The 17,124-nt window shown below is 38.2% G+C and overlaps 1 protein-coding gene across 2 annotated transcripts in view; it reads right to left on the bottom strand.

Annotated features, from left to right (window-relative positions):
* Window positions 1-135: 135 nt before the first annotated feature.
* The window catches only part of ptn (pleiotrophin), a 43,063-nt gene continuing 26,074 nt past the window's right edge, over window positions 136-17,124 (bottom strand). Inside the window, exons 1-5 of one of the 2 annotated variants that reach the window (XM_028043527.1) lie at window positions 16,982-17,005; window positions 14,991-15,085; window positions 14,107-14,280; window positions 8,849-9,010; window positions 136-990 (exon numbers count right to left, since the gene is read on the bottom strand). In XM_028043527.1, the coding sequence (XP_027899328.1) occupies window positions 935-990; window positions 8,849-9,010; window positions 14,107-14,280; window positions 14,991-15,084 (486 nt within the window). In that variant the 5' untranslated portion in view covers window position 15,085; window positions 16,982-17,005 and the 3' untranslated portion in view covers window positions 136-934. Of the gene's footprint in view, window positions 991-8,848; window positions 9,011-14,106; window positions 14,281-14,990; window positions 15,086-16,981; window positions 17,006-17,124 lie in introns of those variants that run through there. The other variant, XM_028043526.1, reaches the window with a different exon arrangement.

The following is a 17,124-nucleotide window of genomic DNA, read 5'->3' on the forward strand; positions in this document are numbered from 1 at the left end:
CAGGCATCTTCTCCATGATGCTGCCACTACCACACCTTACAGTGGGGACGAAATAAAGCCTTATTTATCACAAATTTCAACTGATCTCATCTGACATATGATTTTGAGTTTAAATAAAATCTGGGTAAAATATGCGTGTTTTGAGATGTTTATTTTTTATTTGCATTATGTTGACAGAGGTGACATCAGGAAGTTTAAAAGCTTTTGGTATTTTTTTTTTCTCTACATTTTATTCACTTTTTTAGTATTGGAAATGTACCAGGAAGCAAACGAAGGGATAACCTCAAGCAGACCCGATATATTAGAGGAGAGCGTTAGTAATATATGTGAATTAAGGTACAATAGAGGAAAAATACATTTTATATGCTCATGGCGAAGTTCTTAGACTAAATTATAGATGGAAATTTACCACAGACTAAAAGACATTCAGTTAAATTGGGATTGCTAAACATTGAAAAAGCTGATTTATTTATTTTTTGGCAACTCAAATTAATTAGGTGAAAATGTTTGAGGACTTTCTTTAACAAACTGCCTCATTAGAGCACAGAACAAAGTTGTTCTTTTGTTTTTTTTAAATTCAAATTAGAGTTGGGGTGTGGAACAGTAAAACAAATTGTGGGCAATTTGTACATCAGAAAGTAATCCAAGAGATAACATAATTAGGTGTAAGCACTAGTAAACAAATCATCTCATTATCCGTCCCTAGCACATTGTATTATGTCTACTACAGCAATATGATTCTTATTGGGTGCTAGAAAAGAAAAAAAAAGTACAATATGGCTCTAAAATTCATGTTTTTACTGGTTTCATCAAAACTACAGAGTGTCCTAAAGTCAGCCTACAGTACAGATAAACAGGAAGCAGGTTGGAATGGGGCAGTGGACGTCTTCCCACAGTCTTCTTCCATTTTGCTGGCATGAAATAAAAACAAATCTCAGTCCATTGGGGTGCTCTCTCGCTTCTTCCCTTCCTTCTTTTGCTTCTTTGCATCTGCAAGAAAAGACAAATAGAGTAAATGTAGTTATAGTCCTTCCCATAACAGCTTCACTGCCAGAGGTGACACCTTTGAAATGAGAAAAATCCTATTGTCTCCATGAAGAGAAGCCATGCTCCGTCTCTGATCGTAATAACCATACAGGTTTTAATCAGCTAGTTTGCCTCTGTGAATGTTTGTACTGTGACCCACTTTACACTGATGAGACGGATCTACTGGGTTTATGTAAAATAGAGGTTTAGTGTTGAGTGGCACCTGGCAGCCATGTCTTTTACTTTGTGAGCTCTCTGTTCAAGTAAATAGATAGCGACCTTCGAGTCATTACCTTTAAGTTTGTTACTATATGAAGTTTTTTGCATGTCATCTTATTCCAATTTCTAAAAATTAGTTTATCTAGAGGCAAGTGACTTTATTACCAGGGAAATATAAAAAGGGATATGTAAAAAGTTTAAGTCCTGTACGTCCAATCTTAAAAAACACACAGACATTTTAAGGATGGCAAAATGACGTGCATTAAAAATAAATCCACTTTTTTTAAGTTTACTGGTTCTGATCTCATGCAACAAAAATACCTGGCTGCAGTACAAAGGTTTTACCACAATACATCAGTAAAATTAAGTAAAATATTATAAACACTGTTGAGTGGTGCTTGAAGAGTGCTCTCTGTTTTGTTAGTGGCGCAAATAAAAAATTCAAAATGGTCAAAAAAATATTTGTAGTTCAACTGATTTAAATAAATTGGCAGTTTTATCAGCAAACTCAAAGAGTTTATTTTGGAAAACAAAAGGCAGTGAATTTTTCTATGCATTCCTGAGTTTCCACCAGTAGTAAGAACTCATTAATTGGAAAGCTAAAATACAACATAGAACTTTGTGAAATCCCCATTTACAACATTAATCTATACATTTTCTACTGCAATGTCGGCATTGCAACGTTAAGGAAGGACTGGTGTCTGTATCCAGTAGCTACACTCTGAACTAATCATCAGGCAACAACAGACAAATAACAAATAGGACCAGCAACTATGAGGACACCAATGGGGATTTAGAGTGGTCTGACCCGACTGTCATGTTTTTGGACTGAGAGCAGCTCAGGTGAGAGAGCCTGAAAGGTCTCAGCTAGCACTCTGAGAACGGAAGACCTTCCTGCTGCGAGGAAACAGTGATAACAACTGTGCTACTGCGCAGCATCATGGAAATTGTTTCTGCATCCTCTCCCCTCTTTCTCCTTCCACAGGGAAGAAGGGCATCTTCGCACACCAGAAGGTGCGCACTAGTTCTGGACTAACATGCAAATAAGCAACGGAAAACTTGTTCAATTAAGGGCGAGTCATAAATCACGTTGAACAGTTTATTTTCTTTTTCCCAGCACTCACATCACCCGTGAGAAGTGAGATGGCGAGTAATATTGCCCTCGTTCAGGACCATCACTGCAACAGAGTGTCACTTTGTAAACTGAATGCAGCAAGAAAGTCAAGCACAGAGACAAAGACGGGACAAAAGCAAATGAAAAAAAAACACTGACGTTCTCCATTTGGAGATCTGGATACGACTTTAGGCAAGTTTGGTTACGGTTGTTGCACAAAGCAGCTACTTGAAACAACATTAACTTATGACAAAGCCAGTGAGAAAGACCTTCTACTTCAGAAACTGTCATGGCGTCGCTGAGGCTGCCTCTCCTAACACAGGTGTCATCAGATTTCTGTTTGGAAGCTTTTGGTGTCAAGACTGTCGCCTCATAAAGATCCGCCGTGTTAATGCTCTTCGATCGACTTCAGAGACGTCCAAAGTCAGTCCTGGGTCGGTGTGCTGGATGTTTCAGTGGTTTCTATGGTCTGGGTCATTAGCAGTTCCCTGCAGAACTTGATGATTTAAATGGCTGAGAAGTTCCTGCAGCCATTTAAATCAAAGTTTGAAGTGGTTTATAAAACACGGAGAACACTGCAGCTTCACACCACAATCTGTTTGAATTCCTTCACCATACTAACATTTTTTTTATAATGATTCATCCTTAAATCGCATCTTCCCTCTTTAATAATTTTTTTCCAAAGCTAGCACAAACCACTGGCAGATGAGTGAAATGCCAAATGAGTCACTGTGTAGTACTTCCATTAAGGTCTTTTAAAGTTCCAACCGGCAGTGGAATAAATTGAGCGGATCTAATTAATGAGTTTCAATCACTAATGAAAGATGATGATGTATGGAATCATCTGGAAACATGGTCATAATATATAAATACTTAAATCCTAAATTAATTTTCATATGCAGGGATTACGTTGAAAGGACACCTTCACAACTAGCAAATCCTTTCATAACATGCTAGCAGGCAGTTTGGAACTGCAACAACTTATGCTCCGTCAGTGAGATTTAAGCAGTGGTGCCTCCACCTTTTAACATTCTCAGCCTGCGTCGCTCAGAAAATCTCCAGGAAATCTTTTCTTTTCGGCTGCCAACTTTCCGCGGGGAGCAGAATTTAGATGTACAAGGTGCTCTGGAGCATGCAAATACTGAAATTGTTACGGTGTCCCGTTTGATTGCTTGCTTTAATTTGTTGGAATGTTTTCAGTACCTTTCTTCCCCCCTCTCGTTTTTTTGTGTCAGGATATTCTGCTCCCCGGAGAGGGAAAGGATTCGCTCTCACTCGTTCTCTCCACTCCGTGTGAGATAGGGACTCTCACTCAGGAGGCTCGAGTGCATTCTGCCACATTTGCAAGTCGGATGTCACAGCTCCTCTTTGCTTTTCAAAGTGGGAGTCAAGATGGTGTTACCTTTTACAGCTCAAACATGTCCGAAGCCAGACATTTTCCTCCTGTCGTTTCAGAAAGACAAAAGTAAAAACTGGACATTGTTTACTTGAATACAAACTATTTTATGTAGACTAAAATTCTTTGAAAAGTGGCTCTGTCTTATTCAAATGGTTTTTGAGAAATATCTTATAAAGTTCTTTATAAAATCTTGATTAACTTTGATTGGACTGATAAAACAACATGTGCCAACACCTCCAGAAATTGTCAGTGACTCTGAAATTACTGACAACCTCAAGCAAATTAGATTCTGTGCTTCTTGACTCTTGTCTTTCCTAATCCTCTCAAGGCTAAATGTTATCTTTGCACCTTTTTCTTCCACCTAACTTTCCTTGGCTCAGCAATCTGAAGCCCTTGTTTTAATGGAGTTTGTCTGCTGGAACACACATATTGAACAGTTTTCAAAATTACTGTGTGCTACAACAAAACCTTCCTATATTCATAGCTTCTTTATTGGTAATAAACAATATTTTTGTTGACGTGCGAGCTACTAATCAACTAAATTGAGAAAAAATAAACCCTTAACGTGTCACTTTTTGTATACTGATTTAATATGTTCCACTTTTTGAATCATGGAAATCTATTCATTTTCAATATTTAAACTTACAGATTTTTTTTTATAGAGTGTTGATTTTCATAACTTTAAACCAATCATCCATTCAGATTATAGACAGTTTAAAGTATGAACATTCAAAGATAAAATTATGCAGTGTTCTGGGGATATTAAATGTCCATTCTCATCTGTTGGCCATTTCTTTTCCTATAAACCCAGTTGAAGTGCTAAAAAAGATTTATTTAAGATAACATGAACCATTTAAATGAGCAGACACGTGCTATAGCTGCAGTTGCTGTATTTTATGTTGATCACCACTAGGCTGTCACAGTGAGGCAGGAGATTAGAGCTAAACCTAAGTGCCAACTATAATTAAAGGCCAATTTAACTGATTTATAAATGTAAAGTGGAAACATTTGAGCCTGAACTTTGCCTTAACAGGAGCTTTATTTCCCCCCCAATGGTTCCTTGGCTCTGTAACTGGAACATCACATCTATTCGTTACAATAAAAATGCTTTAAATGATGTAAAAAGAAGTTTTCTAAAATTGATTACAATTAAACTAGAGCTTTTATTCCCCCTCTTGGCGGTTTCCAGGGCCATGGCTCACTACCTTCTGTAACCAGGTGCTCTGTAAGCAATGATACAATGTGCATTGGTTGTAAAAGCATGTCTTTGACTTTTAAAGTCTGAGCACCACCTGCTTATTCAGAAGGAGGCACAAGTGTGCTCTGCACAATTTTTAAGATTGCCATAGTTATCCAAACAAAGACTTTAGTTAAATCTAAAACCAAATCTGGTGTCCAAATGTTCTCGCCCGCCCCATGCTGTGTGCTCTCCTGTTCAGCTGAATGAGAAGAAATTTCTTCAGGAACTCATGTCTCATTTCTGTCAGTGTCTGTTCTTTGTTTTTTCTCCATGTGGTCTTTCTTTCACCTGGAACGGACAGGAAAGATGTGCCACTCTGGGTCTCATACGACCCCCGTGGGACACTCGAGCATATTCTCCTTTGGAGTGTGCAAATGACAAATTTTGCCCCCTTTCACAGCAACCTGCTGCTATCTCAAAAACCCCAAAGTTGATGCTTAGAATCGCGGGTTTTGCGCAGCGGATCTGTCCAGCTGTGGGAAGCCAAACATTTCATTTTCTTTTTCTGATCCCACTGCCAAAGATTATATTTGTAATATCGTCACACTCTCTTTTTTTTTCTTCTTTTTTAAACAAGTAGCCTTTCCGCTTCCCACAGCTTATCTTCCAACAGGCAGTTACAAGAAATCACACTTCCTGCAGACAGCTTCCCACCAACTGCATCTCTTTGTCTGGACCTCTGTCATCCCTGCTTTGCTTCTCCTTTCACCTCCGCTCTTACACCTCTAAGATTGTCACTTTGCATCCAGGCAGTCGGCCCTCACAAGAAGTGATGTAAACAGGTGAATCTGGAGTGCAACACAAACTCAAACTCAGTCTGATCTTCAGTCACACTTACGGGCATAAAGAAAGGTTTACCTTTTCTTTTCCCAAGTTCCAGTGCATTACAATATCCTGAACATGCTCCTCTGTAATTTAGATGGAAAAATAGGTGCATTCTCAATTCATGTATTAAATCTAACTCTGTGTTCCACTTCGGATCAATCTATTTACAGAGATACATTGGAGAAACTAAGAACCTCCTTGCTCCCATTGGCTTTAAGTAAAAAAATAGCAGTCAGGTAATGCTTATGAAAGGACGTAGTAACCCTAAAAACATTTTTTTGTTGTTTCTTTTTTTTTTTTCGCAGTTTGAGAAACTGTTACCAATCAGCAATGATCTCAGAAAAGCAATAGAAAAAACTTTCCACCAATCTGTGACAAGTTATGAGATCATTGAGAACTTGGCGAGAAGGAAAAGTAACAGTATTTTGGGACTGCATGAAAAAATAAAATAAGGCTTACAAAGTCAAACCAGGATTCTACAAGCTACTTAATCCGTGGGTGTACTTAGTTTTTGGGGAGGTTTTCCACAGAAACTTTTTCATGCTAAAGTTTGTAAAAAAACTTTTATGAAAAGAAAAAGGGAACTTACACAGATGGCAAGTAGATCAAATTTCCTCAAAAGCATCTCAAACAACATGGCCATAAAACCCAACCCATCTGAACCCAAAGAGGACAGACGTTAAATGGCTCACAGCTCTGCAAACTGCCACAGAAGATTTCACATCACCTCGGATTTGAAATGAACCTCCCTGATTGTGGTTATTTGATGAAGCGACAGTAAGGTTAGGCAAACTCTTTGTGCAAACTTTGTGTCCACTCTCGTCAGCTGCTGAGCGTGATAAACCCGGCTTATTGCCGTTGGCAACATTTCCAGACTCATAATAATTCTGTTTAGACAATGGGGCATTGGCAGTGGCTAATTTACATCCTTGTTTGCAGAATTTACAAGCAGCACTGACCCACAGTGAATCAACTGCTTCTTACCAGACAGTAATGTTTCCTACGAGTGTTCACATGATTGCATTTTTACCCATTAGGTCAATACTTGTTGCTACTTAAGTTTTTTTGATTACTCTCCATTTACCACAGAAAATCACAAGTAGAAACTCACATTGTTCCAGAGTTCAGTGACTTTGACATGGCTGAGGAAAGTTAAAAGCCTGTAATTACAGCTGAATAGTGAGTTAACTATCTCAGTCCGGGTTTAATCCTGTCACTCAAAGCTTCAGCTTCACAGTAAAGAAGGAGGATTTCCTTCTGCGTGACGGAGAATTGAATGTGAATGCAAATCACACATGACATTGCCTGAGATTAAATCATTTGCAAGGGTTTGTTGGATTTAGCAAAGATGCAATCAGCATGCGATGTCTGAGGAGACAAGGCGAGAATCTACTGAACTCGCACAGTAATTATCAGGAGAGATGATGGAGGTTCAGTCCTGATGCAAGTTGCTACATATTCTGATGCATAATCATTCTAATTAAAAAGAAATCCAGGAACCTTTTGACCGACGTGTGATGAGCAAAACAAAACCTCGTCATAAACACGTCATCAGCAGCCGTTGCTCAGCACTTTGGTAGAAGAAAGAGAGAAAAACAAACGGTAAACCCACTGACCTAACATTTAAAATCAACTACAAAATGTGGAAAATCCACTATATTGAAACTTAATAGAGATTCATTCATTGTATTGATATATTCACCTGTAGAATCTAATTCAATGAAAAAAGAGATTTATATAGTTATGTATTATCCTATATGTCAAAACAGCTTCAGTCAGGCAGTGTCCTTTGTTCCTATTTGAAGTGTTGCTCAAAGTAAGAGTGATGTAACACTGTGGTAAACATGGAACAGTCTCATATTTTTTAATGTGTTGACAAAAATATAGAGTAGAAAAATATTTTCACAAGAAAAACAAGAAAATTTCTTAGTTTCAACATTGACTATGTCTATTGAAGTTCACAGATTTTAAACAACTTCCAAATGATCTGTTTGCTACTCTTATGATTTAACCCTTTTTGATAAAATGAATAAATGTAATTTAAGAAATAGATTCTCGTTCAGATTAAACACAATGCTGGACTTTCACTCTTTTTAAAAAGGTGCAAATTTGCTTTATTGCGGAACAACCTTTTTCATGTGGTCCACTGTAAGTTGACAACCAGTGTCGCTTCTAGACCAAATTTACAAGCAGGGGCCAGCAATAATCTTTCCTATTATTCATAGGAAAAAAGAATAATAATAAAAAAAACTACCAGAGCTGTAGGTTCTGATCTCACTGGTAAAATCTCAATACAGCTGCAGCTAAAAGTGCAACAACGTCAATTTTAATTTGATGTTAAATTAGAACTGTGAAGCTAAAAATGAAATTGATCCATGGGATTATGGTTTCTGTGCCAGCGCAAGTAATCACAAGAGAATGATTTAGTTTAATCTCTTCAGTACAGAGGCTGTAAGTTGGATCAGGACAGATTCTACAGGGGATAGTGGCCCCTGTCAGCCCCCATCCAGGACCGCTCGTGTTGACAACTGATGCTACCAGCACATATTTTTGATCCATTTAAAAAGTAGCATGATAAAACTTCAGAGGTTCATTCCAATTGTGTTACCTCTTGATTAGCTCTCAATAAAACAGAACCAGAATTATCCAGCTCTGGACAATCCCATACTTCTCCATACTTTTCCTACTTGTACAAGATGCCTGTAATTTTTATATCACTGGAGACTGAAGACCTGCAAGATGCTATAGAAGAAATGCAAATAAAAGCTAATCTTGCACAGTTTGATCAATTGTTTTGCCAAGTCAGGTTTCTGCAAAAGTTCCTCCATTAATACATTCATTTAGATTCCACCCAAGCTTCGTTTTTGCTTTTGAAACTCAGCAGTAACCTAATTTTCTTTTCTGCCAGAGACAGACATTTGTTCCACATGATTTCTGAGAATCATTATAGCTTCTGACAGGCTCATCGTGTCCAGCGAGGGCTCCCATTTTATCCAGCAATCATTTCTTCGCTTCCCCAGCTTACCTTGCAGCTTGGGCTTGGAAATTTTTCCGCATGGCTTGGTCGCCGTGACGGTGGCAGTGCAGGTCGCATCCATGAGCGCTCGCTTCAGTACCCCGGTCCTGTTCTTCTTCCCCGACGCCAGGTCACACTCCCCCCAGTCCTGGAACTCGTACTTGCATTCCCCTGAAGCAAAAACGCAGGAATCGGATCTCAACATTTCAAAGAGCAAGTAAGGGAGAAAATCTGGTAAAATAAAATGAATTTGATTGAAAGAACCTCTCAGAGCTCATGGATTTGTGTTTAATGGCTGCTTAATGAGTAACTGGTCCAGAGTGACCTCGTGGAGCTCTTCTCGACAACAAAAGATGATTCCCAGTGCAGAAGCAGACGGGACCTCTGTGTTTTGATCTTACATTTGCTATATGATGAAACCTAACAACAGATGGATGTAATCAAAAGCAATCTGGCTCCACCTGGAGAAATAACACAGATGAAATCTATAGCTACAGCCCTGTGAAAGCCTCTTTCTATGAAAGCAAATATTTGAGGGACCATTTAAAGATGCAAGATTGCTTCTGAAAATGCCATTAGCTGCTGTGTGTTGTAAAAGTGGGCTTACAGAGGATGTGTGTGTGCGCAGTGTGCACATAAGTGTTTGTGTTCTATAAGGCCAAGCTTCTCATCTCTCCTCTTGCATTATTTTGCTGCCAGTCCAGCCAGGCTCCCTTGAGGCTGTGACACTCATTCGTCAGCTTCCTCTCACATGAAAGGCCGTGTCACCGCAGCCGAAATCCCAGAGTGCTCATCAGAGCGGGGGGCAGGCGGGAGGAGAGGAGAGGCGAGGCAGCGCAGGGCAGGAGAGCAGAGAGAGGGAGTGACAGGGCCTTTGTTGCAGGAATCCAACAGGGACTTCCTGAGCAACCAACTTTGAAAGCCGTGTTCCCCTCACAACCATAATTTATGTCAGAGACAGACAGAGATATCCCACTTGTACCGAATTTATCAGGAAGCTGTGCGACATTCTGAAGTGCCACGTGCAAAATGCTGGGTTGTAAAGGTATTCACACCTCTAGAACTTTTTGACTTTTTTTTTAAATAGTGCAAAAATGTACACTGAGAGGAAATCTGTAAATCGTTTAATTTTCGTTTAGATGCCCCTGCCGTTCTTCTGGGTTTGTCTCTATAAGCTTTGCACATTTTGACACAGAGGTTTTTCTTCCTATTTTATTTATGTATTATTATTTTTTTTGCATAATAGCTCAGAAGACTATCTCAGGAGAAATCAGTTTTCAAGTCCTAGTCTAGATTCTCAAATTCATTTAGCTCTGAACTTTCACAGAGCCACAATAAGACATGAATTGAAAAGAGAGTAATTTATTTACAGTCATTTTACGACTGAAAGATGGCGTCCTTCCGAAGCTCAAGTCTTTTAGATCTTGTAAAAGCTTTCACTTGAACTCTGAACAGCTTCCCTGTCTCTGCCGATGAAAATCCTCCCCACAGCATGACGCTGCCACCACCAGTGTCACCATAGAGATAGGGTGGAGGCAGCATCATAATTATGGTCTCTACTAAGCGAGGCATCTTCTGTCATACATTTGCTTTGTCATATTACCATTTATAAAAACTTTGTGGTGGCAGGATCATGCTCAGTTTCTAAGAAAAGAAATCAGAAATACTTTACACCCTTTTTGTATCATATACCCATCATTTAAATCAAAGATATTGCCAAAGATACACTACTATTTCTGAATATATGCTTCATAACGCTGCCTGTTTTTTCAATGAAGAAATGAATTAAAGGTTTGAAAATTATTAAATATGATTTGTTGAGTACTTTTGTTGTACTTTACATGCCCGTATAGTTCTTTATTTTACCTTCATGAATGTGAAATATGAATGCAAATGTTTTTCTACAGTTTTCTGACAAGTACTTTAATATTTCTGTTGTGCCAAAGAGTTTCTATACCTCTGCCTCTAAATCAGTGAGTAATAAACCTTTTCTCTGCATGTAATTATTTAGCTTTGCTGATCTAATCTCAAATTAAAAAGAATTCCATTATCTTCTTTTAACTATTATATATCATAAAAAGTGAAATTGAAGTCTATGAATGAATGTTTGTTATATGTATATAATTAAATGTTGGGGTTAGGAAGTTTGTGTTCACTTTATATTCATAGATATCTAACAAAAAAATACAAACCAGGAATACATAAATATCATTAAGTTTAAACTTTGTTCTTAAAATTCATAGAGTGGCTGCGGTGCATTGTGTGAGCGGTTTCTCTCTGTACGATGCAATGAGAGTGTTTGTAACCTCTGTCAGTAGTCCCAAAGGTGACTCCTTACTTTGGGTTCACTTAGTGAAAACAATGACTCTGCAGAATTATTAACAGCTACCTCTTTTGACTTTATGTCGTGTTGTACTTTTAAAAACTTTAAATGTCAATTGTAGCTTAAAAATAAAAAACAGCAGCCATACAGCAGGCAATAAAAAAGGCAATAAAATATCTAATAAAAGAAAAGCAAAAACATTAAAGTGGATATTTATAACAAATAGGCCAACAGGGGTAAGATGAGATGTTCTGCTTGTTTTAAATGGTAAATATGTTGATTAAAACGGACAGAAAGTCAATAAAACTGATTATATTTTTGCCGCTGCTCCTTTGTAAACGACTTTTCCTCAAAGCTGATATGTTAAAATAAAAAAATTAACCAGCCTTTGCATTGGAGTGATTTTGACAAAAGGTAAATGTCAATGGCCTGACAGCTGGTCAGTATCTCGGAAAATGCAGGTTAAACTGCAGTTTTGGAGATCCTGTTTAATAAATTAAGTTCAGATTTTCATTGTCAGACAGGTTAAAGACAAGTTTTTTTTTTGCTTTTCATTCTGTCGTATCTGATTATGCATGCAGAAGAACTTAAAGTGACTAGCGTTAGCCTTAAAAGGCCGAAGCCCATCTGAAATAAGACTTTCCTAGGGGTTCATTCATCTAGGAAACCACCACCCCTTGAAGGCACAATGAAAAGAAATTATGATGGTTTAAAACTTTTGCACATATTACACTCTGACGAGAATAATTTGCTTAGCAGCACAGAATCTAAATGCTGCTCCAGGCTCCACGGTGGAATTGCTGACTCCAAATGTATTTTTTTTGTGCAAGCAGGACTGGAATGTTGTAGTATATCAGAGTAAGTGGTGATAGTTTCACCTTCTGTATGTGTGTGGCGTTAACATAATGGTAAATCCTGACCCTGCAGGCACTTCCAGTTCAGGCCAAGTTGTTTTAAAAAACCTTTAAAATCCAAATGTGTCTGTGGACAAACTTTGTCAAAGTGACAGCATCAGAGCTGTGTTGAACAGAGCTGCAAACGTTCCAGGTCAGGATGCTGCCATGTTGACAGGCCTTCCAGCTGGGGTGACCCCAGTGCCACACACTGGTTTTTATCATAGATCCAGTAACTGCAGCGACTTTACCACAAACATGGGAATGTTGATCTACATCCACTTCATTTTCTCAAGCAACCTTCCTCTGAAGTCTGGATCTATGTAACTTCGTGCTATCCTTTCAAAACATTTGCTACTCTGTTCATTTCTGATGGTTTGCTTGCAAAGCCTTACAGGTTTTACTTTGGGAACAAAAGTCACCCCAAGGTTGTCACTGTTAAGAGATTTCAGCTTCAGAAATCTCACACCGAGATCTCCCTTGGTGTAAAAACGATGTGTTGGACAAATTCCGCTTTAGAAACTGCTGTTTAGATGAGCTAGAACTATGAAAAGGTGAATGAATGTGCCTTCCACAGCGGCGACACTTGTGGATTGACAAAATTTGTCCAGAGATTTATGAACCTGCCAAACCCTATTCATGGTGGTTCCATTTACACGCCCCCACAAACAAGGTAAAAACAATGCCTGCTACTCTGTTGTGCTGGCAATGACGATGTTGGATGGTTATTTCCATGACAATGTATCATATTCTCAGCAGACATTTCTGTTCTACCTCTAATTAGCTAGCTTATGCATTCCTGTTCTGAAAATGAGGCCATTGTTTGTCTGAATGACACGCAACAATGGATTATGAGGAGGAGTGGAGCAACAAATGGAAATCATGTACTTGTACAAGGGTGGAATTCTCTGGGTACGGTAGTCAATAACTAAAATACTATGAATATTAAGCTGGTTTTTTCTCCACAATTTTTAGATTTGATGCCAACACAAGTAAAAGGTTGTGGAAAAAAGCCTTTAAAAGAAAAAATCTTATATTTTGCTTGTATTTTCTCTAAATAAAAATCAACAGAAAATTAATTCAGCAGAAAATACAAACAAAAATCCCTTGTGGCCAATGTGTTAGTATTCTTAATAATGTCATAGTAGGTTCTGAATGATGAACAATAAGTCAAGATAACAGCAGATTATTATGATGATTATTATTACTATTTACAGACATAAACATGAAAGGACCCAGCGATTAGGCGCATATAGGACAACACGTGCAATAGCAAACAGCAGGAACTGAGGAAGAGGAAGTTCATAAAAGCTGTGGAGGTAATTAGAAAAACTAGAACCAGTTGAGTTTATTCACCAGGACGGCTGCAGCTGAGTGAGAGGTAAAAAACCAACAAGCAACAAAACAAATGGATGACAAGAATGAACAAAAAGGGAATCTAAGGAATATACAAAAAGGAGTAAAGAAAAAACAGACACAATAAAATACAAAAACCAAAATACTTGAAATAAATAGCTGAATATCAAAAGTTAATTTAAAGTATAATTCTTACTGAGGCATTTTTAAATTTATATTTTACTTTAACTAAGTTGATCCAAATTTCCCAAGGTAGCCTATGATTTTTACAATTTCCCCAGCCTGTCAGAACATATTCTGATTTATAACTGTAAATATTATAAGGTCTAAAAAAAAACTCTGCTGGGACTGCAAATTGATTTCTTTGCTCAGGTAAAACGAATAATTTTGTGGGAAAGCACTTCAGGCCCTCTTTTAAGGGCCTTTTTTCATAATCTTATTAGATTTGGATCCACTATTCCCTGTCCTTGTAGTAACAGCAGAATTGTAAGCAATTATTTTTTTAAAAGCAATTATTTCTCAGCAAAGAACTGAATAAATGTGCGCAAAGTAATAATTGCATTTTTCTAAATGTATTGGCGTGAGATAACATTTCTGCAATTAAAGATTAATCCATTGTAGGGCTTTACATGTCTTTTCCACTGATGCTAACAAAACTGTCCACATTTCTAGACTCTGAAGAAGAAATATTTCACCTCCAAACTTCTTCTTCCAGTTGCAGGGGATCTTGCAGCGTTGGGTCTTGATGGTCTGCTTGCAGTCGGTTCCTGTGCGCGTTCCTTCCCTGGTGCCCAAGCCGCAGTCGCCCTCGTTGGCGACGCACACGCTCCACTGCCAATCCCCACAGTCAGATTTGCGTTCCTTCTTTCCTGTACGAATAACAGATTTTGGAGACGCAGATATTCTAAACTCTGAGTGGCTTCTCGTCTGAATTATTTTGTGGCACAGTGCAACAAAGCAGGAGAAATCAGATTCAAGTCTCATTTATAGTTTTGAAGTAAGTAGTTTTTAAATTGTATATTTTTATATTTTTGTCCATATCCCTTCCAAATAAATGCACTTATTTCAGCTTTTAATTTGTTTATTTTTAGCAAAAAAAAGATGTTCTTTGACTTTTTTTTTTTTACAAAAAGTTATCCAAGATTGAAGTTCTCCTTGTTCATCTCTAACTTTCTTCTTAAGACAATGTTTTTAATGCTCATGTTTTAAAATGAAAATAAAAACAACATTAATTTCCTCTGTTGTATTTTTGTAATTGCTTCAGGTTTTTGCACTAATTTCCAATGCAAATAAACTTTTTCCCTCTAATTTAAACCAGCTTAAATTTATTTCCTTTCCCAGGAGGAACGTTTCAGACTTATTTCCGCTTTGTTGCAAATTACGATTTATTGTAAACTTTCACAAGAGACCAATTACTTCAACCTAAAACTTTTTGGGGATTTTTTTTTTTTTAAGTTGTGCCCTGGTAAATTAATCACCCAGGAAGTGGAAGCCCTGCATGTGTATTTCTTAATTTGAAGTTGCTCGGTCCAAATTGCTTCGTTATAACACAAGTGTGCTGACAGGTTGCAGTAATCACCTTGTTTTTCTGCTTTCCCTCCTACGGCTGCCATCACCGTTAGCACCAGGAGGGCCAGTACAGCCACCCGTGTCCACAGCTTCTGTCCAGGCATTCTTGAAAACAGATACATAAAAAGTATTTTAACAGCCTCCCCAAAGACAAACATGGACTTTAGAGGGTCGATGTTTTGGAGGAACATGGAGGTGAGCAGAGAAGCGATGGTTGTCCAAAGTCTTTAGAGATCAGAGGAAAGCCTGGAGCGTTTCCAGCTCTCCATCTTATCTGGAGCCACCGTCACTGTGCCAGCCTCTAACATCAACATTTTGATTGTCTGCACAGCAGTCGCAATGACAGTCACATGTGCGTGTTTGTGTGTGTGTGCTGTCGATCCGAGCTTGTCGCTGTCAAATAAAGCCATCACACCAGTCCCATTACAAACCTTCGCCTGCCCTCAGGCTAAATGGAATGTAAGAGTTTAAAAACTGCATGAAGCTTTGGATTGTATCGGTTTTAATCCGGTGATGTTGGAGGCGGCTGGGTGGAGGCTCGGTGGTTAGCACTACTGCCTTACAGCAGGACTGATTCTGCAGGGACCTAACATGCTCTCTCCATGTACCTGAGCTCCTCGCACAGCCCGGAAACACAACGGCTAAGCTAACCAGTTAGCGTAGTGGAACATTTTACACAGACATGAACCATTTAACCATTTTACAAAGACAAGAATATTAATAGTGTTTTACTTTTTGTTTTTCATCCTATAGAGCAATTGAAGAGTTTAAAAATGCATTTCAACTAAGTTATTAAAGCTCTCATCGTTTTTTAATCTATTTATTTAGGTTCAACTTAAGCATGAATGTATTTCCAGATTTTCTATTGATCTGCCACTGATTGGTCAATCAGTGCTGCTGATATTTCCATCCATCAGTCTTGCTGATGGATGGAAATAAAAACAATAATGAACTATTTTCAGTACCAGAACCAAAAACTTTTAGGTCTTTGTACAACCAATTCAAATCGAAGATGTGTTATTACGGAATATTCAACTAACAGAAATACACTTCCTTTCCCTCACTGACAAAATTATATTCTGGGCTGATCACAAGCGTAAGATCAAGTTTCTAACCACAGCATTCTTTAAACTGATTGGTAAATCAGTTTTTTAAAAGAACTCAGAAAACTCTCAATCCTTGTTCCTCCTACTGCTGTCAGTCACTTAGACATACAACTGTATTATTTAAAAGCCCTGCCTAGTTTTGTGTGCAACATTTGCACAATCGCATCGCAGGCCAGGTGAGTAATCTTGCTGTTTAAAAGAATATGAGCTTTCTGACCATTACGATGATTTTTAATGTGAAAGAAAGACTTCAGAGATGTTAGAAGCTTCAAAAGATTTCAGTTTGTGGCAGAGTTTCAACTTCCAGCACCTAAACATACAGCAACAGCTACTGTGCAATGCTTTAGATCGAAATATATTCATGTGTTAGAATGGTCCAGTTAAAGCTCGGACTTAAATTTGATCAAAAATCTTTAGCTAAGACTTCACAAATGCCATCTATCCAGTCTGACTGAGTTTGAGGTGTTTTGCAAAGAAAAATGAGACAAAATGCGACTCTGTAGCTGGTAGAGACACAACCATTAAACAGGAGTGTGAATTATTGTTGTGGTAGTTTAAGATATGGTACATTTAATATGTATATTCCTTTACCAATAATCAAACCTAATGACTTGCCCGTCTTGGCTTATTGCATACAACAAAGTGCAAAGTAGCCGTAAGGTTTAAGTATGTCGGGAGATTTTACAGGTTTGGCGTCCAAAAGGCTCACTGACCCGTTCTGATTTTGCTCCAGGAAAAATTCTACTGCCACGGCGATGACGACAGAACCAGAAACATCGAGGAAAAAGCAGAACGCATTTGGATTTATGTCCCCTAGTTATCCATCAGCCAGGATAACTCATTTACAATCTGCCAATTAAGGATACAGAAATGAAAACTGCAGTAAATCCCTTACCTTTCTTGATTCTTCTGTTGATTTTGAGAACGCCAGGAAGCTGCTAAACGGGACTGCCAGAAAGAATCTGCTGCCTCTGTACGTACTGCCCTTTCCTTTTTCCTTATTTGTTCTTTTCTTAGTAAGATTCTCCGGCAGACAGG

The sequence above is a fragment of the Xiphophorus couchianus genome, chromosome 17 (assembly GCF_001444195.1).
Source record: "Xiphophorus couchianus chromosome 17, X_couchianus-1.0, whole genome shotgun sequence".
NCBI classification, from domain to species: domain Eukaryota; kingdom Metazoa; phylum Chordata; class Actinopteri; order Cyprinodontiformes; family Poeciliidae; genus Xiphophorus; species Xiphophorus couchianus.